Genomic DNA, 27,850 nt, shown 5'->3' with positions numbered 1-27,850 from the left:
GGTCTATGAACTTTGTAACTTCACTTTGCAAAATTCGTATGAAAATCATGACTTTTGCAACAATATATGTAACATTGATGCCTATTTAAAACTAATAAAATATTTCAGCTTGAGATGCATTTTTAAGAAAACTGTACGTTTCCTGTGCAAGACATCTGTGCAGAGGAACCCTCTGCAACAGTGATTCTGCAGTGGGAAATTCTGCAAACATTATACAGTCTACAATAGGTAAAATTACAGAGAAGAATTCTAAGTGTGTTGTCCAGCTTGACTGGACTGGGTTTGTTTAGAGTGAAGCTGACATCGTTTTGTTGTGAAAATGGTCTCACTATGTGAAGAAAAACTTTGCATAGTTGAAGGTAAACTTTGCAAATTTCGTGAAAAGCAAGAACATGAAAAGTTCAACTCTAAATAAAAACTCTGTAAATCCCTAGTTAAAACAAAAAGTCACTAAAAATGTGTCTTGAACCTCAATACCTGATCTCTAAGACCCAAAACAAGAATTTGTTGTGAATCAAAGTGCAAACTTGACTTGTTCAGAAGACTCCTGCCTCTATATCTATGAACTTGCATGCTCTCGTTCATTTATCTTTTCTTCGACCTGCGCCTGCTCCCTCCCAACCCACTTTACCTCTAGTAGTCCTGAAGCCGGATGGCTAGTGGTGTAGCCCTGGGCAGGGCTTGGCTTGTTTGGAGTGTGGTTCGCAGGCTGGTTCCGGCTAGCGTCCACTTGTTCCTTCCACTGAGGCACGCGGCTCTGGAGGATACCACGGGCCTGCGCAAACAGAAGATAGCAGAGCGGCTGAGCCCATACACTTTGAAGCTTCTCATTCTTGCCTTCCCAGAATCGCCTTTACCAGGGGCGGACTGAGAACACAAAGCAGCCCTGGCAATTTTATAAGACCGCCCTCCCCGTAGGGGGTTGGGAGGATGGCACGGGGTGGGCGAGGGTGCAAGTGTGACGCACTGCTGCATAATTAAAATGGCCCCCAGCACTGCTGCTTTTGTTAATGGGGGCTGATATTGCAGCACCACTGCAAACCCGACCCCCACTGCTCCAAAACCAGCCCTACCCTTTCAGCCTCCCAGGGTAATGCCCGATGCCCGCTACTTCCAGTCCGGCCCTGCCCATCACTCCTGTTGTTCTCTCATTGGGTGGCAGGTTCTAAAGCTATCCTAAGCTAGATCATATAAGATTGTATACAGAATCCACAGCATGGAAATAATGTAGCGTGGCAAGAAACTCTGATGTTATTTTATGATTTGATATTATAAAAAAGTGTATTACTTTAACAGCACAACTTACAATAGTTTATTTTGAATTTCAATATTCAGTCACTTGTAGAGTTGTGTCTTAAAGTGTATTGGTCTGTGAAACCATCAGACTCCCTGTTAGTTCAGAGACATGCACGGAATATGGTATGAAACGTTAACTACAACTGACAGGGTAACACATTTTTAACACGTTGTAGGTTTATGATGACATGCTTAAATGAGTGTCATGAGAAGGAGAAGGATAGATCATTTAAACTGGAGTTTCATAGTTCTGAACACGCCAAATGTGAACCGGTTAGGTGCTGTAATTGTTCTCCTTATATAACAGGGCGGTGTTAAGTTTTAATTTGGTTGATTAAAGTTTTAACCTCCTACATTTTCATTATTAAAACATTTGATAGAGTGAATTATTTATTCTCTTGAAGATTTATTTTCCTAAAATGTATATTGTCTCATAAAACAAACATTCGGGCTAGAAGAAAAACAACGTGTTATTTGAAATACATTGTGAAGTGAAGTCTAAGAAAGTGGTTATTGAGCAACACTGTTAAAACACAATTAAATTGATTTTGTGATTTCAGATCATGAAATAGTGCATATTTAATACATTAAAGAGTTAAATTTGAAAAAACATACAAACAATGTATAAAGTTCTGCAATTGATATGCCATTATGTCTGTTTTGTTTTGCAATACTATCTTTTGATTCATATTGTTATTCATATTGTTCATTTGGTAATTGTTAAAGAATTTCTTTACGCGCTTTCATTCAGAGTTCCTCTTGCCATACAAAAAATATAGGTAGATGGGTTATTTTAAACAAAGTAACATGTAGATTGAGAAAGCAGGTCAAGTTTGGTAGGTCATGTCAGAAAGAAGTTATTAGGTATTCGTAGGAAGTGGAAAGAGAAGGAAAAGCTATGCGTGCAGCATAAGTGCAGGCCACAAATTTGGTAGCTCGCTAAGAAAAAGAATGAAAAAAGTAAGGGACACTTGGTAGTTAAACAGAAGGTAGACACTTAGGGCCTGATTACGAGGACGGCAGTCCATAGGACCACCGTACTCACGGTGGACCGGTGGGAAACACTGCACTGGGGGTCCGAGCACCATATTTTAACTGCGGCAGTACCAACCCAAAAGAATGCCGCAACCGTCAGGGATCCGCGATGGCGCGGCAGTCAGAGGCTCCAATGTGCGGCACTGCCAAGCATAATTGGAGATTCCTCGCCGACACAGTTTTCATGGCAGTGACACCACCATGAAAACTGTGGCGGTGAGGAAGTAAATGGGGTCCTACAGGGCCCCCTGTTGCCTCAGGGCAAAGGGGTACCTGCAGTGGGGCACATGTTGTGCCCACTGTGTACATTCACCCCCTGTTCCTGCACAGCCTGGAATTTATATTCTATGCCGTGCTGGAAAGATCTTTGGCGTTCCCATTGCGGTACCTTTTTAATAGGCAGTGCTGTGGGAACAGCAAAGGACCGCCCACAAGACTAGGAGAAAACTCTTAATCTGGCAGGTGGTCTGACTACAGATTTTGTGGTCCTGGAGCCTAGTGCTGGTGTGGCAGCCCGCTCCAGGATCCCCAAACTCGAATTTGGCCTATAATCTGAAAGGAGAGACTGGGTTGGGATAAGATCACAGGTAGGGTGGGGTTGTGTAGTGAAAACACCTGCAAACAAAACTAGTAAGTGAAACTGTTGATGAGATACATTCGAAATCAAATGTGGATGATAAAAGTATAGCTATTTGTGATCAGAATTCGGAAGGGCAAAACCACCTTTGAATTAACCTGTAACGAAGCAGTAGCTACATTAACTAGTCAACTTAAAAAGAACACCATTCTACTGAGAAAGAACAAGTGTTTTGGAGAAGGCGGTTTCATAAGGAGAACGAAGACAGCAACCCAATTTTTTTTATACTTTGCAGTTACACAAATTAGGCATGGTAACAACAAAAATCTGATCATAATACTCAAAAGGAAGAGTTAAAGGTTGAAAGCAGCTTATGGGCAGAAGAAGTCATTGCAAAAATTAGTCTTTTTTCCAGTTGAGATTTTAAGAACTGCACCGCTCTACTCAATAGTAGAAAGATTGAGTCAAAGACTTGCAACAAGAGGGAACAGAGACTGAATGGAATGACAAATATTTGGGTGTGATCAGTGTTAAAGTGTGTATCAAAACCAGAAGAAGATATATTAGGGGAAAGATAAACCGTGTGGAGTGAAAACATTAAAAGGCCCAGAGCAGAACCCTGGACTACCCCAAGGTGTGATTAAAACAATACGGAATTAATATATTTCCATGACATAGAAAAGGTTTGAGAAGAGGAATAGGGATGAAACTACTCCAGAAAGTAGGCAAATATTTAAGAGATTCAAAAATGTTGAAGGATGCCGATAAGTCAAGCAAAGTGAGACTAGGACCATTGTGATGCTGACCATGATGTAGAAAGTTTTTGAAGTTAAAAAGAGCTGATTCAGTAGAGTGTGCCGGGCAAAAACCAGACTTAACAGAACATGATGAGATAAGACTGTGAGGATATGAAAAAAGTGGAAGGTGCACAATGCAGGCAGGAATTTCTGACAGAGTCTGAGTCAAATAATGCAGAAATTAAATAGGAGTAAAGTTATAGTGGTGAAAGGGTTTCGGTGATGCTTTTTTAAATAACAAAAAAAATGGGGGATTTATAAGATGCAGACAAAAATCTCTGAAGGAAGGGAATATTTGAAAACGTGTTAAGTAAAACAGAAGGAACGGGTTATGAATTCTGACCAGAGTGGCAAGTAAAGTAGGTATGAGAGACAATGTAACTGGCACGAGTGGGAAGGGTAGAGGTTTTGAGTGCAGTGATTCGACGAAAATATTTGAACCCAAAAGTGGGAGTGGCCTTAAATATAATGTTTAAATACTATTGCTGTTACATCTATCAAATTACATACATTAGAAGTTTACTCTAATGTTCAGATACACTAATTTAATTTACTAAATTAACTGTATAGATGTGGCAATCATTTTCATATGTATATTTCAATTATAGATAAGAGTTCAAATTTGTAGATGGCTTGATATGTTATATAAATATATAATAAAACATTAGAAGGAAAGTATGGGGGCAGAATGCCTGTTTAAAAAAAAGATTCATTCCAGTCAGAAATCTATGCACATTAGTTTTCCTCCATGGATCAGTTTAGATATCGGACTTTTAAAGACTCATAACACTCCTGAGGAGAAAATCTAAGCATATTGTAGATTTCATGCATGCTCCTACTACTGCACTAGGACTGAAGCAGAGCTGAAATGCATTTTGGATCTCCTGTATGCTGATGGTACATAAGATGGCGGCTGAAGGAAGCCTGACAGATAGCAATGTGAATTACAGGGCCCCTCCAAAGTCTTCTTGGGTCCTTTGAAATGGACCAGACACCGGGGTCTGTAGGATAAGAGGCAGATGGCCTATGTGAAGTGTATGGCCAGTTGTTGTCCCTTCTAGTTTGATCCCGAGCTGTTACCCTCAACAGGTTGTGAGTGAGGAAGCCTGTCACACCTTTGTACCTTTGTTTTTAGTCTCTCGGATGGAGGGCACTCCTTCCTACAGAGGACAACAAGTGGCTTAGCTAGACCAGGAGAAATACTCAAACAGTCAGGAATGGCCAGAGACCAGTCCCAGCATAAGCATGAGGCAGAAACCCTCAATCCCTGGGCCAGTTTTTTTAATTGACCAATGTGAGGGCCACTGACACCAGTGGAGACTGAGACAGACGTCCGCGCTCCAGGGTCGGGGGTCAATGACTCCCAACACCTCTTGCCAGGCTCGTCAACGGAACTCTGGAAGCTCTGCTAGGAATAGCTGCCTTGAAACCAACTTCAAGGAGGAAGCCCCCTGACTGCTGAGGAGCGCTGCTGGGGAATCGGCATAAAAAGAAAAGCAGAGCGGAGATGCGCATTGGCCTACTGCAGTGGTGTGCACGACCAGGCCGTGAGACCCTGGTACCGCTCAGTGAAACCCACAAACAAATCACTTCCAAAATGTGAGCCTGTATCTCAAGGCTCCTAGAGAGAGCAAAAGTGACCACATAAGACAGACTCAGAGAAGAACTGCCTATGATGACTTTGCACTAAGAAATTCATAAACAACTTCAGCTGTTCTATCACCAGAAGAAGCTCCTTCTATGGCTTGGAGGTAGAAGAAAATGCAACAACATTCCATGGTTTTTCATCGCAGACCCTCCTATTGGATCACTACTGTGATCCTGGTTAGGTTCTTAATTTATTCATTTGTTTAGATGGCAGGCTTCAGTTTTGGGCCTAAGAAACATCCAGCAATGAAGATTTCTTTGCCAACCACCAGCCCAAGCGAGTGCAGCCTCTGTTGATCTGCGTCCATGCAGCCCTTCCTTCTCAAACTTAGAGGCGCGAGCCTGTGCACATCTGCACCATCGGAGGCCATGACTAGGAGCAGCGAGGTCAGTGCCAAGTCAGCACAGCTACTAGCCACAGCCTGTGTTGAAGTGCAACCACACATGTTGTTTAATAGCAGCTATTCCTTGCCAGGCTTAGCACTGGGGTAGCAACAGCGCTGTGAAGTGAAAGGAGATTATACTCTTCTGCCTTGGGATGGCTTCATTGTGTTGCAAACTGATCTTGTCGTACCACTTGCAAGAATCTTGGGATAGTTACAGTTAGGACTGCCTAACTCCTTGCTCTCAAAACTCCCATGTAAAATATGTATAAATTATAATATTTATGACCACTGTATTACATGTATAGAATTTAGCTGTGAGCCCCATTAAACTACCTTTTCAAGTAGAATCACTGGCTGGACAGTGGTTTATTAAATGTTAATCCATCGAAGCCGCTGCGGAGGTCGTTCCTTCTCTTATCTCATTGCCAAGTCATGGAACAACCTCCACCTACGCACCTCCCCCTCTCTGGAGGACTTAAGGAAGAAGCTCAAGAGCTGGCTCTTCGACCACCACACCACCCGACCGAGGCTCACAGAACCCCAGTGCCTAGAGACTCAGCGGGGTGACAGGTTGCGCTTTACAAGACCCTATGACTGACTGACTGATGTACTTGATGAAGTTGAGATGCTACCTTACACCACCTACTCGAGTAAGCCTTGAGCCCCTCTACCTTAAAACCCTGATGGTCAATTGCAAAGGGGTTGTACTTGGTGCTCATCTGTGGGTCCAACAGTAGGGTAAACTCCAGGACATCAGATGTAAAAGAATCTTATTGTTACAATTCGGTCCAGTGACACATGAGTTTCCTGTGGCTCTTTGAATGGCCTACTTGATTTTGGTGTCAAAGTTGAGTTGGTCAAAGGCGACTGTTAGATTGCAATTTTTTGGAGAGGGTAGGTTGAAGGTTTGAGTAGGCTGGCAATATAGATGGTGTCATCAATAGGAGGACATACCACCAACATTTATTAAGGTTATTGTGCATTTAGACCAGGAAAGGTTTGGCGTAACAACCCAATTGTTTGAAACAAGTTGGCAAGGTGTCTCTTGCACCTGGTGGAGTATTGTCACCATTGCCATATTTACAGACCTTTAGTGTAGGCTGGTAGATATCATATGCCATCCTGTCCCCCTGTGACACAAACCAGTACCTACCCGGTTGTAGAACTGCAGGAAGGTGTTGGACAGCATGCAGTGCTTCTCAGCCAGGAAGCGGTACCGGCGCTTCTCCTCCAGTTCAGCATCCCTCTGACTCTCTGAGACAAAGGCCTGCATGTCCAAGTGCAAGCGATTCACGCTCTCCTGGAGTAGAGACACAGGTGGTAAAATAAGGCAATTGAGCGAACAATATAGGTGCATTACAGAACATCTCGAGTACATTTAATGTTGCTTTCTTTTGCAGACTTCGGCAGACCCCTATGCGTTTGGCTCTACATGAGACATTTTTCAAAATCAGAACGAAGAATAACTCCTCCAGTTCAAGTTCCTATCACTAGAAATTTGGAATTACAAATGCAACAACTATAAACGCTCCTACTTCGATAAAAATAAAAACATCGTGGTATTTCCAGAATTTACGAAGGTTTTGTTATGCAATAACTTACTGTCCTGAAGATGGTCTGACGGACTTCTGCCATCCAAGACCGAAACGTCGACTCAACCATCTATTTTTGCAATATTCAATATGTACAGTTGATTATTGTCTCAATGATGAGATTGGTCTCTGTCAAAATTGTGCTGAAATAGATGTCTGTTCAATGAATTGTGGATTCGATGTAACCCGTTTTTCATGAGTTATTGCTCTTACCAATGGCTCCTATGTACTTCTTTTTATTCTTATTTATATATAAAAAGAATTGTGTTCAATTCACAGAAAAAATCCCCGTGTGTGTACTCTTCTGTATTTAATGATCATTCTTGACGACAATTCTGTCCTTGATGTAAAATTCATTTAAATACATCCACCTAATAATTTGTTGTAAAAGACAACCAAGTAATTTTCTTCAAAAACAAAATCCCTTGTCGGCACTTCAACCTTTTCAATTCACTCGCCCAAGCCCACAAGGGTTTATTGGGTTTGCCCCTTATTAGATTTCTTTTGCAGAGGGCTCTTTAAGAACATGGCGAGTTATCAGAATCAATATGTCATGATCCAGCCGGTGTGCTGTAGGCTTGCTTTAGACTGGGCCTTAGAGGTGCAGTGAATTGTAAGCTGTTACCCTCTGATCATCGGGTTTTATTGACATTCAAGGAAAGTACCTGGGAATGTGACCACCAAGGCATGTTCTCCCTTCCCTGTTAATGTCCCTTCCGCTATCCAGTCCTCTTCTTTGCTCTTTTACCCCGTAAGCAAAGCCAGTATACCTCCAGCTCTTCATGGCCATCCAGTAGTTGTTTTGTCTCAATCCTGATGGCTCTCCCTTCTATTAATTAATGCCAGTAATCAGGAGCGGCCCGTGCAGGTAAGAGCAGTGGGGCCGGGTTGGCGGGAGGGGGATTTGACAGACGACAACGGGGGGAAATTAATTATTTAATTTTCCCTCATCATCTTCTGTCGAAATACCCCCCTCCCCCACCCAGCCCCACTGCTCCACCGCTCTTACCTGCACAGGGCACTCCTGCCATTAATGCCGTCTTTTCATAGAAGACCAGGTCAGCCAGTCCCTGGCTTTCCCCATCAGTTCCTTTTCTGGTGTTTGTCAGCAGCTTCCCCATGACAGAGATGTCTTGAAAGTCATCTCCAGTCTTTCTCGCTCTCTTTTTTGTTCTTTTTCTTTCTGTTGCTCTTCTTTCTGTTGCTAACTCTACCTCTGTTTTTCTCACTCAGTTTTTCTATATTTATTTTTTTCCTCCGGTTTGCTCTCTGCCTCTCTTTTTCGTTTCTGTCTCTCTGCTGCTTTGTCGCACTCTCTGTAGCTCTCTATCACTCTTTCTCTTTATAAAATGGATAGACAGCCAAACAAACATGGACGGACAGGCGGATAGACAGATAAATATGACCAATGGGCTTCAGTTGAAGTACAAAGCCTGATGCCGCGGGCTAAGTTATATATAAGCCATAGGGACTCCCCTGTGGTTCATAGACATACACAATGTGCACTAAAAGTGCATTTCATATTTCATATATGGAACCCAGGGTTGACAATGTAGGGTTTTTGACAAGTACGAATGCATTGCACTCTATAGAACAATATGAAATGGGGATTAATGTGTTTGTTTAATAAGGTCGCTGGGACTTGTATTTGTTAAATACACAAGAAAGGGCATAAAGTTTATTTTATTTAAAAAGGCATAAGTAAAACCTCTCCAGCAAATTCACACATTTCTTGCAGCATCTGCCATTTTCCAGAGCACCGTGATAATGACGTTTCACACAGAGCTACTGTAACTGCTGTAAAATAAAGACTGGGCTTTCATTATTTTCGCTTTGAAATAGCGTTCAGAGGGCACAACATTATACTGTTGTATTAGTCAGTGCTGCCTGTCTCATAGCCATGCCTTATTTCCACCCACCCATTCCTTCTTTGCCTATTCCTCCAAAAGACCCTGCATTAATCTCATCAGTGCCTCCATCCAAGAGGTGGTGCTGAAGCCCATCCACCCAGTCCCACCCTTCTCTCTTTGAGATGATCCCCTTCAATGGCCCGTCAAGATGTTGGAAGAACAGGACACACTCAATCCGCGCCATGTGGAACTTTCATAGGACTCTAGGCATCTCTTGGTTTTACTACAAGATAGCCAGCCTGTGTGCTCCTTTCTACCCATCCAGCCTTCAAGCCTGACCAGCCCTCATACTCACCTTCATTTCTCGCAGGTTCTTGTCTCTCTTCCTTTCCATCTTCCACACCTCTGACATGCCCTTGTCCAGGCTTGCGGCTCTTCGCTGGTACTCCAGCTCGTAGCGCTTTCGGCTGTCCTAAACATGGAGACGGGGAGGGGGGGGGGGAACAAACTTAGAGAATGAGGTGGCAAAATGGAAGATGAGTGGAAGGAATGAAGGGAAGAGGTGGGAATGTTGCACCCTGGAGAGGGAAGGGCAGGGGCAAGAAAGTGCAGAGACCAAGCATGACCATAGAGGCCTCACTCACATTAATAAACTGCATGTCCAGCTTGGTGTTCTTCTCTATGTGCTGTAGGATCTCCCCATGGAAGGTCTGTAACTGGAGAGAAAAGATACCTTTAGATATAAAGCTTGAGGGAGTAAAGCCCTAACGTGATGTTATGGACGAAGCCTTACGAGAAAGGAATGCAGGCCAGGTTGTCCGTATATGACAATAACAGACAGAAGAGAGCATGAGGAGATTTAAAGACCTGCAGGAACCAACTCCCCAAAATCATAGACCGTGTATGACAGTTGTGACTGCAGGAGCTTCCTATGCACAACAACGTTCCATGCAGAGCTCCCTTCTACACTTGTCTCAGTGACTCCAATCAATGCAGAACGCAGTGACTCGTATAACGCGGCACTCTTTGCTTTCACTAGCTTGTCTCCCTGTCCTCCTGAATCATAAGGCCAGAGTTCACCGTGTAGGTGTTGCAACTGTTGGGTGGGGCTCTGAGAGGCGCTACCCCTTAACCTGAGTGCGGCCATGAGGGCAAGGGCTACACAAGCTAGCCAGAGCAAACCTACCCAACATCAGTTGTGTCTTAGGCTATGTAAACTCTACTATTTCCAAACACGGGCTACTACTACAGACCAATTGTGAAGACTGCAATCTGCTTCTCAAGGTTGGTAAATTAAGAGACTCACACTTGGTACTGCACATGTGTCCCCACTCGCACAGTTCAATGTGTCTTCTAATAGGCCTACCAGCAGCCCTGTAGGTGCATGTAAGCCATAGCTTAGTGGGTTACTGCTTTTGTCACAAAGATTCTTATGTTACGCTGCAATTCATAAGTTGCAATTATAATCTAGCACAGTGAGCTATGAACTGCCATCAAAGAGCTGTGTGCAAGCTACATGGTACAGGTTAGAAAGTTTGGGGGTTTTTTCCCAGTCTTTTATCATGATGCTGCTATGAAAGGTTTCTTCGGGTAGAAATAAATTCTTATGACTAAAGTCAACTCTAACCACTGTGTTATGTTCTGAATCCTGAGTTTGTGCTTCTCCAGTCCAAGCACTCTTAAAAAGTACCTGTCAGTATGGATGGCATGTGAATTCTACACCTTGTAGTCCCCTTTGCCTTATGTAACATTTTCTATATACTGATTTACACATATATGATTCATTGCCTCTGTATATGTGTGATGTAAAGTGCTCTGGTATTCTACACTGGTATGAGAGGTGCTACAAAACAAATAAAATACGACTGAGAGAGGGGCTATGGAGAGATGAGAGTCACTGTTGGAGGGTGATAGTGAGGGAGTCATTGAAGAGTCCCAACTAAGATTGATTGAATGGCGGTCATGAGGAAAGGAGGTGTTAGAGCGGTGGAGATATTTTGAATGGAATTAGAACAGGAACGACGTGGGACTAACCAGTTGACTTTCTTGCCTTTCCCGGCCCAACAACTCGCCGGACCCGCTGCGCGGGTCCCGCAGCGTCCAGTGAACACCGTAAGAGCGCCTGGACGGGGTTGCCTTCACCGGGGTGAGCGCATCTGTACAGGGCTGCGAGCAGCAGGGGACTCCATTGCCCAGGAGTCCCTGCGAGCCCCATTGCCTACACCTGGGCTGCTCTCCCTGCACGACACGCCCCCCTCACCTACCTAATTTCCAAACTTAAGCAGCCACTCATCCGCAGCGCGGGAGCGCGCGGGAGCGCCCGGGGCTAAGCCCGGGCAAAGGGCGGGCCGTCTAAGGCCGTCCAAGGACGTACAGGGACGGGCCGGGCCCTTTCTCTTACTCTCGGGATTCGAGGACTCAAAGTATGTTTTAGTTATCAATGTGATAAGATGTTGAATGTAGTTATAATGTGTAATTGAAGTTTTAAACTTTTATCTAATTTATATTTTAAATTGTACACATTATTCCTTATTTTTAGTCTTATGATGTCCTCATCACTAAGAAAGGGTAGGCGGGTTACAGTAAAGTCAAGTAGTGTTAAAGCCACTGGAACCTTAGATGATTTTATCACCCGTGCCACGGGGATATTAGATAAGGAAATTGCTCTTACTGAAAAGCGTTTGTCTCTGGACTTAGTTACGGGGAAGCGTTCATCTTTGGGTCGGTTTGCATCTGTGGTCACTCCTGAAAAGAGCATAATAAACGACTTGGAAGCCAGCCCAGACTTAGCCGTTACTTCAGAAAATCAAGAAATATCTATGGGCGATGTAGTGAACGGTCCAATAGAAGATTGTTCTGTATTGAGCAATATTGAGGATGGGATCCAACACCCTAATTTGACCCTGTCGGGCCCCATTTCCCTACAATCCAAAGCTTCGGCCTCTGTTCCAGAAGTCACAAAAACTAGTAAACGTAAAAGAGGGGGAGGTCACTTGAAGGGAAGGGTCATACGTATGGGAGACCCTGGTGATCTGACTCATTGCTGCCAAAACAACAACAACAAAGCTTTGTTAACACATATTGAGAAGCTGGTAAAAAATCTCTTGTTACCCCTTATTGAGAGAACACAAATAGTTAACCTAAAATTGGACCAATTAGAGCACTTAATATCAGTTAACACACATTCGCTGGAAATTTTGGCTAACAACAGCAAATTTCCACAGGCCCAGGGGAATTGTATTGAAATAAAGAAGGGGGCTCATAAAACCTCTATTCAAAAACCAAGTAATCCGCCCCAGCCTATTGCATCTGTTGATTCCCAGCGAACCCCTGTACGATCAGTCCCAACTAGACCTGCACTGGTGGCTGATGGGGACTCTCAGTCAATACCGATTATGGCTATAGCAGCAGCACCGAGCTCAATTACATCTAAGCCAGTAGCCTCATCTCAAGTTAAACAAACTCCACTGAGCGGCCCATTAGTTCTGGATGAAATGGCACCTCCAAGTAAACCAATATGTGTGAATATACCCCCCGAATCTGCACCTTTTATGGCCATCCTGACAGGTGTCCCGGTGGTCGCACCAAATAAACATGAATCAAATCAGGACCTATCAAATAAAGTCATATTCTGGCTCAACAACAATAGACCACTCCCCCCAGCCTCTAGTACAAAAATATTAAACGTACGAAGGGTCCCTTGGGTTGGCCCAAGCAAGAAGGATTTAGAGGGGGATTGTATCCTAATTAATTTTAGGGACAGGTGGGTCAAGGACTTAATCTGTAACAAAGCAAGGTTTGCTAGAATGGGGGATATTCAATGTATAGGTCTTGAATATTTTTATCCCAACTTGCATCATCTTCCCCCTAACCCTCGCTTTCCTGGGTCGAGAGTGCAGGGTAATAATTACTCTGGATGGACTCAGATTAATACTATATCTCGACCCCCTCAAAATCATCCTGGTTTGTGGTTCCAGGGTGATGGATCTTTCATGGGGCCAACAAGTTTCAAAAATTTTGGGCAAACCCCCTATGACCAATCAAGAAGGAGATTCCAGGGGGAGGAATACCTAGGGTGGATGCCAAATAACAATATTCCATTAAGAAACCGATTTGACCCACTGGTGGGAATGGAGGGTTTAGATTGACCATTAGACAAGAAAAAGGAAAGCATTTTATCTACCACAGATTTGGTCATGGGGGAAAACGGGGGGATAAGGCAGGAGGATAACCAGGTGGTGGACGCTTTCGACCACAATGCTCAACCTAATATGCGTTCGGATAGTCAAACTGTTAGCAACTTAGCCTGTGAGCTAAACCCACCAATTACTGGGCCTGACCTGGAAACTCCAATAAAGTTTGTGGACAATAGCCTAGGGGAACCTGGGCTGTGTCTAATCTCATGGAATATTGCAGGTCTTGCGGGTAGAATGGAGGATGAAGCTTGGCTGGAGCATGTGGGTGGTCAGGATATCCTGTGCTTTCAGGAGACATGGAGCAGAGTGGGTGGGGAAATTGATGGTTTTCAATCTTTTAATGTTTTGGCGGTCCCATCACTAGCTGGGAGGGCAAGGGGTGGGTTAATGACAGCTCTATCCATCAAACTAAAGAACCTGATAACCTCAAAAATAGTGGATACTCCTTGGTACCAGTTGCTCTTGTTGGAAAATTTGTTCCCAGAGCCCGTGTTGTTAATTAATTGGTACCATAATGTCTTTGATAGAAATGATGTATCTACAATCCAGAGTTTGGAGGAAGCAATATGTAAGGCTCGTAGTGATCGAGCTTTATTAGTAGTTATTTGGGTTGGTGATTTTAATTGTACACTGTGCAAATTTGGTGGCTGCAATGTCTGTGGTATCAATGATCTAAATGAACAGCCCTTGATGCATTTTAAACACACGCCCCAGGGGGACGCTTTAAATAATATCATTATTCTAAATGACTTATGTATGGTAGAGCCCTGGGCTGCCCCAAATATATCGCCAATACCAACCTTTCAGGGAACAAGAGGTGCAATGAGTACTATTGATTTTGTATTTGTGTCTAGTAACTTTCTTCATTATGTTAATAGGCTTGAGGTAATCGCAAGTGCCGTAAGCGATCATAATCCTTTAATGCTATCCTTGAGTGCCCCTGCTAGTAGAAAACATTTGGTTTGGGAGCAACCCATAACATATAATAAAAATCAGGGAGTTACCATGAAGTGGGGGAAAATAAATGCTGAAGGCCTTGAGGTAGAGATTCTGAATGTTTGTAAAACTGAGATCGAATCATGCCTGTCTCTGACGTCTGATCCAGACAAGGTCATTGGGAGTTTTGAAAAATTATGTGGGCACGTGGCTGAGCACCTTAGAAAACCAGTGGGGAAAAAGAATTTAAGGTGTTTTAAATGGTTTGACTCTGCATGCTCTGCCTCACATAAATCCTTAAAAGCTGCCCTTACACAAAAACCAAGAAATAAGGAACTGATAAGATCGACCAGAAGGGCTTATAAAGAGGCCATCACAAAGAGGAAGCAGGAATTGAAAAATCGAGCCTGGGACGATCTAGAGAAGGCCTCTGAGCTAAAAGATAGTAGGCTCTTCTGGGAAGTAGTAAATCGTCCCTTGTTTAAAAATGACACCAAAGAAAGTATACTGACGCAGATTACTGGTGAATCTTGGGAAGTTCACTTTGGTAAAATCTTTAATCCCAAAGCATTATTACTTTCGGATTTGTTGGATGATGTAGGGGATTTGGTGGTACCATCTTCAGCTTTGCTTCTTAGCTCTTCACTTACACTGGAAGAGGTTGAAGTAGCTTTGAGGAAGGGCATATCATTAAAAGCCCCGGGCCCTGATGCCGTCCCTTTAGACTTTTTTAAACATAATATTGAAGCTTGGGCACCTTTATTACTGAATGTTTTTAGGGCTGTTGTTCTTGGTCGCATCCCTGTATCGTGGAAGGTGGCAGTGGTGGTGCCGATTTTCAAGAAGGGCGATAGGTGTGATCCCCGATGCTATCGCCCTATATCCTTGATCGATGCATCATGTAAACTATTGGGGAGGGTTATTTTGGCCAGATTAGAAACATGGGCTGACTCTGTTGGTCTAATTGTGAACTCCCAGTATGGATTCAGAAGTGGGAAGGGGACAGTTGAGCAGTGCCTGAATTTGGCGCTAATTATTGGCAAGTACATGAAGGCAAGGAGTTCTGCAATTTACCTTGCCTTCATGGACCTGTCAAGCGCCTTTGACACTGTTTGTAGAAGCAGGCTGTGGCAGATGATGGACGATATGGGCTTCGAAGAACCCCTGGTGACACTTCTCCGCAGACTACACGCAGCAACGTCCGTGGCTATAAGATTTGGACCTGGGGGGGAAACAACTAAACCTATTCCCTCAACTGAGGGGGTGCGTCAAGGTTGCATTTTGGCGCCTTTCTTGTTCCTAGTATACACAAATGGACTAGAAAAGTACTTGTTGGACCACTGTTGTGATTTTCCTAAGGTAAACGGTAGGAGTATTCCTATACTCTCATATGCAGACGATACTGTTTTAATGACCCTCACTGGAAACAGTTTGCAGTTGTGCCTAGATGCCTTTAACACCTTCATGCTGGATCTTGACCTGAAGGTAAATTTTGGAAAATCTTTTGCAATGGTCTGTGGTCCTAAAGGAACAAAACCTAGAAAATTTGTGGTGAATCACTCTACTATTGAAAGGGTGGAGAATTTTAATTACCTTGGAAATCTTTTCAATAGCAAACTAAGTTGGGCTCCTTTAATGAAGGCTCGAGCCCAGAGTGCTACCCGCTCCATAGAAGGTCTTTTTCGCTTCTGTGGTAAGTTGGGTCAAAAACCTGTTGCGTACCTTAAAACTCTTTATATATCTAAATGTTTATCTGTGGCTACCTACGGGGCAGGAGTATGGGGGACCGAAAACCCCTCAGTGGTACAAGTGATGGAAAATAAATTCCTAAAACGGGTATTACTGATTCCATCGGGTTCATCGAATAGCTTCTGTCATAATGAAATGGGAATGACCAAAGTGACTGACATCATTCGTCTGTCACCCCTATTATTATGGGGCAAAATATGGTTATCTGACGATTTGCAGCTCTCGAGAGAAATTCTCTCAGACTGCTTGAGCCTGGATAATGCAAACAAGATCCCCTGGTTGTCATACGTCAGGGACATGTTGAATAAGATAGGTTTGGGTCATGTTTATGAAAATCCTGCAAACATCCAGGGAAACATAAAAACCCAAATTAAGTCAAATTACTGGAAGTTTTTAGGCTCACGGTGTCTGGGAGGCCCTATTGGCTATGTACCTAAGTTACAGCATCAATTTTATTTAACTTTTACAACTAATGTCCAATGGCGGTTTTATCTCACGAGGTTTAGGCTAAATACCCTCCATTTTCTTTTCGCCTTTCCTAAACAAGGGGGTTGGTGTGAGCAGCTACCCCCTTGTCCCTGTAATGACAGAGTTAGCCAAAGTACTATACATGTTGTCCTGTTTTGCTCCTTATATCAAGATCCTAGGATTAGATTTATTAAACCTGTCCTGAAGGGGCGGCAACCATGCACTTATAAAGAAGGCTATGATTATTTGCTGTCATTATCTTCTGTTGATACTTGCTGTGCCATGTTAAATTTTATAAGAGTTTCACTTCAGATTAGGAAACGCTATGGATAAATTAGCTGTAGAACTGTGCTTTGCCATTGGATTTGTATTTATGCTGTATGATGGATTTTTTTGAATTGTAATTTTTATTTTATGGATGGATCACCTTATTTGTGTATTATGTTTTTTAACTTTGTGCTTTTATGATTCATTGTATGAATCGAATAAAGATTTTTGAACCGAACCGATTGTTGTATTCTGGTGCACAGTAAGGTCTTAATTTACTACGCTTTCAGAGCTAAAACAATTGAATATATAATGACAAATGTGTTGTAGACTGCACCGTTTTCCCCCATATTTTCTTGGGGGTGAAACCCAACCCTCACCCCAAACCCCCCTTTGTAGTGGTCTGGCTCACTCGCAGCACTCGCTATGGATCGTATGGTGCCCGGCCTGGCAAAATTTGCCAGGGCTGTTTTGGGTTCCCAGTCCGGCCCTGACCAGCTTTGTTTATGAATGCACACAACATAACTCCCAGTCGTCACCATACACAAAATATCTATTTGCCGTTGGCACAGATGTACCAAATCAGATAGCAGGAAAACAGCAATGCGGACAATGATGAGTTACACTTAAGGTGACCAACCGTCCGTAAATTTCATGGACGGTCCGTTATTTCGGTGTCTAGCCCGTTGTCCATTATAATTCTTTTTACGGACCTCTTTTGTCTGTAATTCTGGGGTTTGTAAGAATCTGCGATGACCCCTTTGAGAAGCGTGGCTTTGATGACCCCTTTGAGAAGCCTCATGGATTTTACAGCACTCACTGTTGGGGGCCAGCTCGCGTTTCTTTCAATTGAAGAGGCTTCCACAGCTCCTCCCAGACTTGTCAATTAGCCCCATTGTCATTCTGTCTGTGCCGATTCTCTCATACAGAATGACAATGGACCATGCTGCAGTAATAGCATGTGGTGTGTCTGTTCCTGCATCGTCCTGGGCCACCACGGCAGGAATGCCTAAGCTTTAGGAGACACACAGACAAACCTTAAAAAGAAGTGAATACAATATAACTAGCAAGTATTTCAAATTAATAAAAAAAAGAATTTAAAAAGTAGACGTTTAACCTACTAACCACTTTCAAATGTCACCAGCCGCCACTGCAGGTGCCTGGAGGCATATGCAGGTTCTGCTCAAAAACCGGAAAATGGCGGGATAAGAAAAATTAGTGTTCGGACAGTTTGAGAAGCACTTTTCTTTTTACCCACACGGTGGCGGTACTACCCCAAAGTTGGCAATAGGCACGTGAACAACAAAGAACATGGGTGTCTGTTCTGAACAGTAACTCAAGAATTTGGTAGGTTATGCTTTTAGCAATAATAAAGTCAATACCCCCGCCGAAGCGCACTAAGGGAGAGTTACTGAGGTACATCGTGGGGGCGGGCTTGATTGAAAGAGCGCTGAATTGAAGACTGACCTGCCCTCAAGCCTTTCGAAGTCGTACTTCTTTGAATGACTATACCATTAGTGCTCTTAAGAGTTTAATAGATGGAAGACGTTTGAGGGATTGAAAGAGTGCTGTTTGCATTAATTTACTATTTGTAGGATTAAAACCTCTGTGTTATGAATGTGCCCCCTTTCCACGCTCCCCCGCCCTCCTTCAACTGAACACGGCAGAAAGTTACGCGCAGGGTGTGTGGGGATGGTTTTTGGGCATGCACGATGATTGGTAGAGCCCAGGCACATATCTATCAAGAATGCACCAGGTGCAGTGACACCGGAGCTCAGGGGGTAGGGGGTCAGCAGCCCAGTTCGCCGTTTAAGGTGGCCTTTTATCATTTCACCACGGCCCGCGTGGGCCCCGTTTTCTTCCATGCATCTTGTGGCTGCGGTAACGCATGAAGCGTACTAAAGTACTGAATGAAGGGAGTAGTAAGAACATTAAAATACCACCCACTGGAACCATACAGCTAATCACTCCGAGCATACACAGCAACAAACCCAGCCCCTTCTTACCAAACAGACGTTCAGCCTTTCACCCTCCTTGCATTCATTCATGCTTTCTCCCCTTTATCCATTCACCCATCCATTTGTCCATCGCTTCCCTTTCCATCCATCCTTTCACCCATACATCCATTAATATATCCATCCTTTTACTCCACCCCATCTGTCCATTCTTTCGTGCCCTCCATCCTTTCACCCATCAATCATGTCACTCGTGCGTCGTTGACCCTTTCATCCATCTTTCCTTTCATGTTTCCTTCTTGCCTTTCCCCTTCCTTCTCCGCTCGTTCTTTCTTCCTCTGTTTACCTACCATTCTTCTCTCATTCTTCTCTTTCCCCCTCATGCTCAGTTGTGATTTATCTCTCTATGTCTTTTTATCCTGTTAGCTTCTCTGTTTTTCAGCCCATTGCTTGCAGCCCTCTGTCATGGTATTCCCTGGCAGCGATATTTATTGCCCTTTTGTCTGCAGACCAGCAGGCAGAAAAGGCCATTAACAGATAATTAATGGGGTCCCGTGAGAGACCCCACTTAAGTTGCTATTGTGGGGGCTTCACTACTCCACTGTACTGCATTTGTGTAATTATACTCACCGCTGAGTGTAGAATTCGGGAAATTATACTCACCACTAACTCCAGGCCTGCGTTGAGGTGCGTTTGACTTTCGGCCATTTGTACCAAAATTCGACCTGGAAAAATGCAAAAAATAAATCACTGGGGCTCTAGACTAACCAGTGCCCGAATTTCGTTCGGGAATGGGCTGATCTGTTCAGAGGAGAGGTGACACCCTGGCCCTATTGTGCGTTCGGGTCAGTCGGAAGCAGCATTGTCCAACGTACGTCCCCTATAACTATTGGGCATGGGGTGAACTGGGCCCAGGCCCAGGGCGCCCGTATCCTGAGGGGCGCAGCAGGGAGCTGCCTGACTTCATGTCATGCAAACAGCAGCTCCTCCCTTCCCACTTGGACCCAGTCAATCGGCTACCGTTAGAGTTTGTAATCAGCCCTTAACGTGTCGCATCAACCCCTCACACATCCTGCCGTCACACCGCAACGACCCTCGCCCCCACAACAAATAATAGTTTTTCTTTCCGCCCAGGGCGCTGTCCCAGTCAATCATATTCAGGGCCAGCCGTGCTCCCATTATACTCTTCTTCCTGCGTGCCATGTACCATGGTCATGGCATCAGGACATAATTTTCAAGTCCCAAAATATCGCACTCTCACCAGTGAACATTTTGTGCTCTCTTCCCTCTTTTTCGGGGTCACACTTCCTCTGTGCCGTAGACCTCATACAACACAAACTCCCTGCTGATGACATAGCCGATAAGGGCGTGTCATTGTTGTTGACTTCACTTCTCACTGATGATGATGGAAAACACTGTCTCACTACTGATGACGTCACCCAACAGAGCGTCTAGCTGCCTAATACATCACAATATGGTACTGCTCATCACATCACAGAGCTCCCTGCCTCACTACTGATGACCTCATAGAACACACTGATGCGCTTCCGGTGATTTTGAAGAAGACACTGCCTCACAGCTGATTACATCAAACAACATATCACCGTACCTCTTGTGACACCGACAGAGATATTGCCTCACTGCAGTTACCTCCACAGAACACATTACCCCACCTCTGGTGACATCAATCGCGACGCTGCCTCACACCTGGTGTCCTAGCAATACAAATTACTCCACTTCCGGTGACATCAGAAGAGACACTGCATTATTGTTGACATCATAGAACACATTTAACCATGGTGGATGACACCCTGGGAGGCACGACCTCACAGCTGATGACTAGGCCTGGTCGTGAAACTTCCGCTCCACACGTGGAGTTTGCGGAGTTTTTCCCACTCCGCGCTCTGCGTAGCGTGCAAAGTTCTGAAAAACTAAGCACAGCAGAGTGTTTTTCTTGCTCCCGCTTGCCAATGTTAAGTTGGTGAGTGAGGAAAATCTTATCCAGACAACCCCAGGCAAGATGTCTCAACGCGGGGGGTCGCGGATGGTCAATACCGGTCGCGTTGAGAAACCTTCCGTTTGTGTTGAGGAAGTTGCCGCTTGAGTAGAACATCTACTTAAGCGGCAGAAAGAAGCAGCGCCATTTTGCGCAATGTGTGGTGCCGTTCGTGCTCATTTTACAGTGCGGGACAAACACTCAGTTCTAAAAATCAGCACGAATGGCACAACGTAATGCACTCTGCCGCTTGCAAAACACTTCTCGGCAGAGTTTTTTGGTCACTTCGCTGAGTTCGGCGTAGCAGAATTCCACCCAGGCCTACTGATGACACCACAGAATGCACTCCCTACCTCTGGTGACATCATAAGAGACATTTCCTCACAACTGTTGAGCTAACAGTTCATATTAACCCACATTTTGTGATAAAAGTGCAATAACCACCTCAGACCTGGTTGCATATTACAAAATGAACTACCATCGGTGGCATCAGAGGAATTACAACCTGACAGCGGGTGACATCACAGAATGCACTTATCCAACCTTAATCATATTACAAGACTCACTAGATTTTCACTGATAACCGCACAGACACACAGTTTCCCTGCTAATAACAACACTGAACAGCAATCTATGACACTACCAGACTCCTTTCATCTTTACTGTTTATTTCTCAAACCTCACGGTTTTGACAATGTTGTCGCCGGGAGCAATATTTACTGCTTATTTAATCAGAGTAGTGTATCGCAGTGAAGCGTGATGGTGGCGTGCACTAACGCAACAGGTGGTTTCCATGTGCTCTCACACACTGCACTTATGCGTCCAGTGGAGGGGTCCCCTCCCATGCCCCTGTTCTCTATGGTGCTGGCGTCCACCTTCCTAGGGCCTGCTACTTGTGATGACAGAGTGCACCTACTTAGGTCACGTGGAGGGCTGTTGACACGTGCTGGTCTTACCTGCCACCTGTGGAGTTCAGTGGCGGGAACTCTTGCTTGCGAAGCATGGCAGCGGTGTCCTGTCAGGCAGAGCCAATGAGAACTGTGAGGCCGTATTTTCAAAGGCTTTAAAGTGTGGTGGCGGGGTCTTGTTACGCGTTTCCTGTAAGGTGTGATGTTTGTTGCAGTTGCACTTACCCAAGGCCGGTGAGGTGTAGTGACAGTGTCCACCTACTCAGAGCCTGTGTAGTGTCGTTGCAGTGTGCACATATCCGGGGCCTGTAAAGTATACTGCAGTTGCAATTACTTAAAAACTATGAGCGGTCGTGGAAGTTGGCACTTTCCCACTCTCTGTGAGATGAAGTAGACGTGTGCGCATATCCAAGGTCTGTGAGGTTTAATGGCAGTGTGTACCACCCAAAGCTTGGCTGGGAGTTGTAGTGCCAGTTGCTTTTACCCGCTGCCTATGACACCTAGTGACAGTGTGCACCTATCCAGGGCTGTGAGTGTAACTGCAGTGTGCATGTACCAAGCTCAAGTGGCCTTTAGCAACAGTGTGCACCTATCCAGGGCTGTGAGGTGTAACTACAGTGTGCTCGAACCCAGCTCACGTGGCCTTTAGCAACAGCGTGCACCTATCCAGGGCTGTGAGGTGTAACTACAGTGTGCTCGAACCCAGCTCACGTGGCCTTTAGCAACAGCGTGCACCTATCCAGGGCTGTGAGGTATAACTGCAGTGTGCACGAACCCAGCTCACATGGCCTTTAGCGACAGTGTGCACCTATCCAGGGCTGTGAGGTGTAACTGCAGTGTGCACAAACCCAGCTCATGTGGGCTGTAGCGACAGTGTGCACCTATCCAGGGCTGTGAGGTGTAACTGCAGTGTGCACGAACCCAGCTCACGTGGCCTGGAGCGACAGTGTGCACCTACCCAGGGCTGTGAGGTGTAACTACAGTGTGCTCGAATCCACCTCACGTGGCCTTTAGCAACAGCGTGCACCTATCCAGGGCTGTGAGGTGTACCTGCAGTGTGCACGAACCCAGCACACGTGGCCTTTAGCGACAGCGTGCACATATCCAGGGCTGTGAGGTGTAACTGCAGTGTGCACGAACCCAGCTCACGTCGCCTTTAGCAACAGTGTGCACCTATCCAGGGCTGTGAGGTGTAACTACAGTGTGCTCGAACCCAGCTCACGTGGCCTTTAGCAACAGCGTGCACCTATCCAGGGCTGTGAGGTATAACTGCAGTGTGCACGAACCCAGCTCACATGGCCTTTAGCGACAGTGTGCACCTATCCAGAGCTGTGAGGTGTAACTGCAGTGTGCACAAACCCAGCTCATGTGGGCTGTAGCGACAGTGTGCACCTATCCAGGGCTGTGAGGTGTAACTGCAGTGTGCACGAACCCAGCTCACGTGGCCTGGAGCGACAGTGTGCACCTACCCAGGGCTGTGAGGTGTAACTACAGTGTGCTCGAATCCACCTCACGTGGCCTTTAGCAACAGCGTGCACCTATCCAGGGCTGTGAGGTGTACCTGCAGTGTGCACGAACCCAGCACACGTGGCCTTTAGCGACAGCGTGCACATATCCAGGGCTGTGAGGTGTAACTGCAGTGTGCACGAACCCAGCTCACGTCGCCTTTAGCAACAGTGTGCACCTATCTAGGGCTGTGAGGTGTAACTACAGTGTGGACGAACCCAGCCCACGTGGCCTTTAGCAACAGTGTGCACCTATCCAGGGCTGTGAGGTGTAACTGCAGTGTGCACGAGCCCAGCTCACGTGGCCTTTAGCAACAATGTGCACCTATCCAGGGCTGTGAGGTGTAACTGCAGTGTGCATGAACCCAGCTCGCGTGGCCTGTAGTGACAGTGTGCCTTTATCCAGGACTGTGAGGTGTAACTATAGTGTGCATGAACCCAGCTCACGTGTCCTTTAGCAACAGTGTGCACCTATCCAGGGATGTGAGTTGTAACTACAGTGTGCTCGAACCCAGCTCACGTGGCCTTTAGCAACAGTGTGCACCTATCCAGGGGTATGAGGTGTAACTATAGTGTGCATGAACCCAGCTCACATGGCCTGTAGTGACAGTGTGCACCTATCCAGGGCTGTGAGGTGTAACTACAGTGTGCTGGAACCCAGCTCACCTGGCCTTTAGCAACAGTGTGCACCTATCCAGGGCTGTGAGGTGTAACTACAGTGTGCACTAACCCAGCCCACGTGGCCTTTAGCAACAGTGTGCACCTATCTAGGGCTGTGAGGTATAACTGCAGTGTGCACAAACCCAGCTCACGTGGCCTTTAGCGACAGTGTGCACCTATCCAGGGCTGTGAGGTGTAACTGCAGTGTGCACGGACCCAGCTCACGTGGCCTTTAGTGACAGTGTGCACCTATCCAGGGCTGTGAGGTGTAACTGCAGTGTGCACAAACCCAGCTCACGTGGCCTTTAGTGACAGTGTGCACCTATCCAGGGCTGTGAGGTGTAACTACAGTGTGCACGAACCCAGCCCACGTGGCCTTTAGCAACAGTGTGCACCTATCCAGGGCTGTGAGGTGTAACTGCAGTGTGCACGAGCCCAGCTCACGTGGCCTTTAGCAACAGTGTGCACCTATCCAGGGATGTGAGTTGTAACTACAGTGTGCTCGAACCCAGCTCACGTGGCCTTTAGCAACAGTGTGCACCTATCCAGGGGTATGAGGTGTAACTATAGTGTGCATGAACCCAGCTCACATGGCCTGTAGTGACAGTGTGCACCTATCCAGGGCTGTGAGGTGTAACTGCAGTGTGCTGGAACCCAGCTCACCTGGCCTTTAGCAACAGTGTGCACCTATCCAGGGCTGTAAGGTGTAACTACAGTGTGCACAAACCCAGCCCACGTGGCCTTTAGCAACAGTGTGCACCTATCCAGGGCTGTGAGGTATAACTGCAGTGTGCACAAACCCAGCTCACGTGGCCTTTAGCGACAGTGTGCACCTATCCAGGGCTGTGAGGTGTAACTGCAGTGTGCACAAACCCAGCTCACGTGGCCTTTAGCAACAGTGTGCACCTATCCAGGGCTGTGAGGTGTAACTACAGTGTGCATGTACCAAGCTCATGTGACCTGTAGCAACAGTGTGCCTTTTGTGGGGAGTAGGGGCTTGAGTTAAATATATCAAAATATATGGTTTTTAGCCCAACACAGCAAAAGAAATCAGGAAGAGCACACATGTTCATTGGTAACAGTCGGGTAGTGCAAATGTCTTGTTTAGATTATTTGGGTATAAGACCATCACCTAACTTTAGTTGGGACTTACAGCTCCAAAAACCACATGTATCACTAACCTGCCAAGCTGCTAATTTTGTGAAAATCCAAAAGAGGACCTTCATGCGGAGGGTCGCTCCGGCCCTAGAGATTTAAAATGTGATGGAATGGTTCTGAAATTTGGGGTTCCACGAAAACTAACCCTGGGCGTAGTTCGCATAGTCGCGTTACGCGAAGTGCACTTTGCACTACGTTGTGCTACGTGTAGCTATGCGAACAGTGTAGTGCAGTAGGGAAATGCTGTTCGCAATGATTGCACAGTGCCGGATGCTTGTCCGCATTGTGCAATCATTGCGAACGGCATCATGCACAGTGCAAGCAGTAGTTTTCTGCCGCTCGAGTAGATTTGTACTTGAGCGGCAGCTTTCTCAAAGCGGACTGGTAGTTTCTCATCGCGAGCGGTCGCTAGCATACGCGACCACTCACAGTGAGAAACCTGACCTCCCCATGTTGAGAATCTCGCCGGGAGGTTTATTTTCCACGCTCGCGATCGGCAACTTGATGTTGCCGATCGCGAACGAGGAAAATGTCTTGCCAGGATGTTGATCTTGCTCACTCGCGGTCACCAACTTGACATTGAGGACCGCGAGCAAGCAAAAAACGCCCGCTACGCTACGCGTTTTTGCACTGTGCTACGTGCGATTCACGTAGCGTGTAGTTGCGCTCGCTACGCACACTCCACGAGCGTAGCTTAGTTTTCCACCCAGGGTTAACGAAAACCCGATTACTGGAAATAGCCAAACCACAAGTTTTTGAGAACACTATTGGGTCTTCCAATGAGTACCCCATTGGTACCAGTTTATCTTGATTTGGCTCAAAGGAGACCGAGAGACAGTGGCGGCTCCTCCGCTATGGCAGAGGAGCGTCACCCTCCCTTCCAGCAACCCAAAGAAAATGAAAATAAAACGATAATAAACCATGGTTTATTATCGTTTTATTTCATGTCGGAGTATTGGGGATGTGCCCAGGGGGATAACAGGCACCCACGGGAGTGGTGTGCACTGTTATCAGTGCGCATGAATGCTTGGACCAGCCGTCTCAGGCTGGACCAACCGTCATGCGCACTTTCCATGTGCTCCATGCAGGCTGCATTATTGCCTGGGTGCAGTACATGCCCAGGCTCCCAGTCCCTGGCTGAGTGTCGAACCACGGCGTTTAGACCTATCACAGCGCTGCACTGCAGTGTTCTGATTGGCTCAGGGGAACCTGGGTGCTTCCTGCTTCCAGCTGGAGCAGAGTGAGGACATGAGGGACGACGAGAAGAGATGCTGCGGCAAGGAAGTAAGATTAAATTTTTTTAGTACCCCCAGCCCTCCACCCCCGAAGCAAGCCAACTAAGAGAAAAGGTTAAATGCAGAATCCTGATTTATTGACCTAGGCTAGGTCTTCCCCAGTCTTTGAACGTTACTGAGTAGGTATAAGAGACCTTTTGATGCCGGGGATGACCTCTAAAATCCCATGGCTGAAATTTGTGAAACATCCTTTGGGTAGACTCGGGTGGGAGAACTTTTGGCTAGCACCAGACGATCTAAGGTCAGTCTCCAAAGCCTGTCTGGGAAGTACCTACTGGGATATCATGTCAGTCCAAAGGGACACTGGACACACGGGTACTTTAACTGGGGAATGTTTGGATTTTAAACCCCTTTCTTGTTACCAGCCCTCAATTGATGAAATAGTGTCAGTGCTTGCACGCAAACTCTATATGCAGTTTAGATACAAGTCTTTTGTACCAAGTAAACGGACGTAGCAGATAAAGAGGACCTATGCACGGTCTGTCCAGAGACTCTCCCTGACATATTATTTTTTTGTCTAGCGTATGCCTCACAAAGCGCTATATGGATAATGCCCATTTAGAGGTCTTTGGGAACTAGAAAGCACCTGGAGGCTTTCAGAATTCGTAGCATGGACACAAAGATAGTAACAGTGTTTGATATTGCTAAATTTCTTATGTCTGCCTGGATATGGCCACCAAGTGTCTCCAAGCTCGTGGTTAAGTGATTGTATTTTCATGTTAGAGGTGTGGTATCCCCCCCCCCCCACACCCCCATTCGTCTTTTATCCAAGATGATTCAGTTATCATACTTAGGATACTTGTATATTATGTACTTGCAATTGAAAGGCCCTCTCAGCTTTGTAAACTTTTCATTAGACATAGCGATGTCACGCCCCCTTCTATGTACTCTCAATCCTGTATCTGCTTGCTCATTGTAGCATGGCAAAGTCTGGGCTTGTACTTTTTACTGTAAAAAAAAATGGACTGAAAATGCTTTTTGATAAAAAAAAAAAAGATATATGTATGTTATGTCTTTATTTTTATGTACTTTTAAACCCGTATGTGTTTGGCATATGTAGCAAGACAGAAGTCCGGGTTTGCACTTTACAATAACAGATTGATTTAACCGCAAACCTCCAAAGTGCTAGACATGTATGGTGTTATCATTAGTCGGAACTGGTGAAAATTCGTTTTTTTCTTGAATGTTTTTACATGTCTTTTTTAATTTGCTTTTATGATCCTGATGATCGAAATAAAGCTTTACAGGCCCTCAGACAGACAGTGTGCACCTCTCCAAGGCTGTGGGGTGTAACTGCAGTGTGCACGTACCCAGCTCACCTGACCTGCGGTGACAGTGCGAACCCACCCAGGGCCTGTGAGGTGTAGAGGCAGTCTGCAGGCACATGTGAATTGCAACAGCAACTGCACTTACATGCAGCCTTTGAGGCCTCATGGCACTATGCACTTGTATGGGGACTAAGAGCGGTTGTGGTGATTGTACTTACCAAGGGCCTGTGAGGTGGTGCTCTCCAGAGCCTGCTCCCCCATCTTTTTAATGGCTTTAAAGTACACATTGGCAGCATCAGACAGTACTGG

At 45.6% G+C, this 27,850-nt stretch overlaps 1 protein-coding gene across 1 annotated transcript in view; it reads right to left on the bottom strand.

The window, feature by feature from the left end:
- Positions 1–27,850, bottom strand: part of BAIAP2L2 (BAR/IMD domain containing adaptor protein 2 like 2) — a 166,203-nt gene that overhangs the window by 32,178 nt on the left and 106,175 nt on the right. The window contains exons 3-8 of the mRNA XM_085601326.1: positions 27,760–27,846; positions 19,415–19,476; positions 9,825–9,896; positions 9,536–9,652; positions 6,892–7,038; positions 632–775 (exon numbers count right to left, since the gene is read on the bottom strand). Of these exons, the coding sequence (XP_085457452.1) occupies positions 632–775; positions 6,892–7,038; positions 9,536–9,652; positions 9,825–9,896; positions 19,415–19,476; positions 27,760–27,846 (629 nt within the window). The remainder of the gene's footprint in view (positions 1–631; positions 776–6,891; positions 7,039–9,535; positions 9,653–9,824; positions 9,897–19,414; positions 19,477–27,759; positions 27,847–27,850) is intronic.

This window comes from Triturus cristatus, chromosome 4_2 (assembly GCF_964204655.1).
Source record: "Triturus cristatus chromosome 4_2, aTriCri1.1, whole genome shotgun sequence".
Lineage (NCBI taxonomy): Eukaryota > Metazoa > Chordata > Amphibia > Caudata > Salamandridae > Triturus > Triturus cristatus.
Note: the sequence above shows the minus strand (reverse complement) of the source record. Positions and strands in the feature narration are given on the sequence as shown.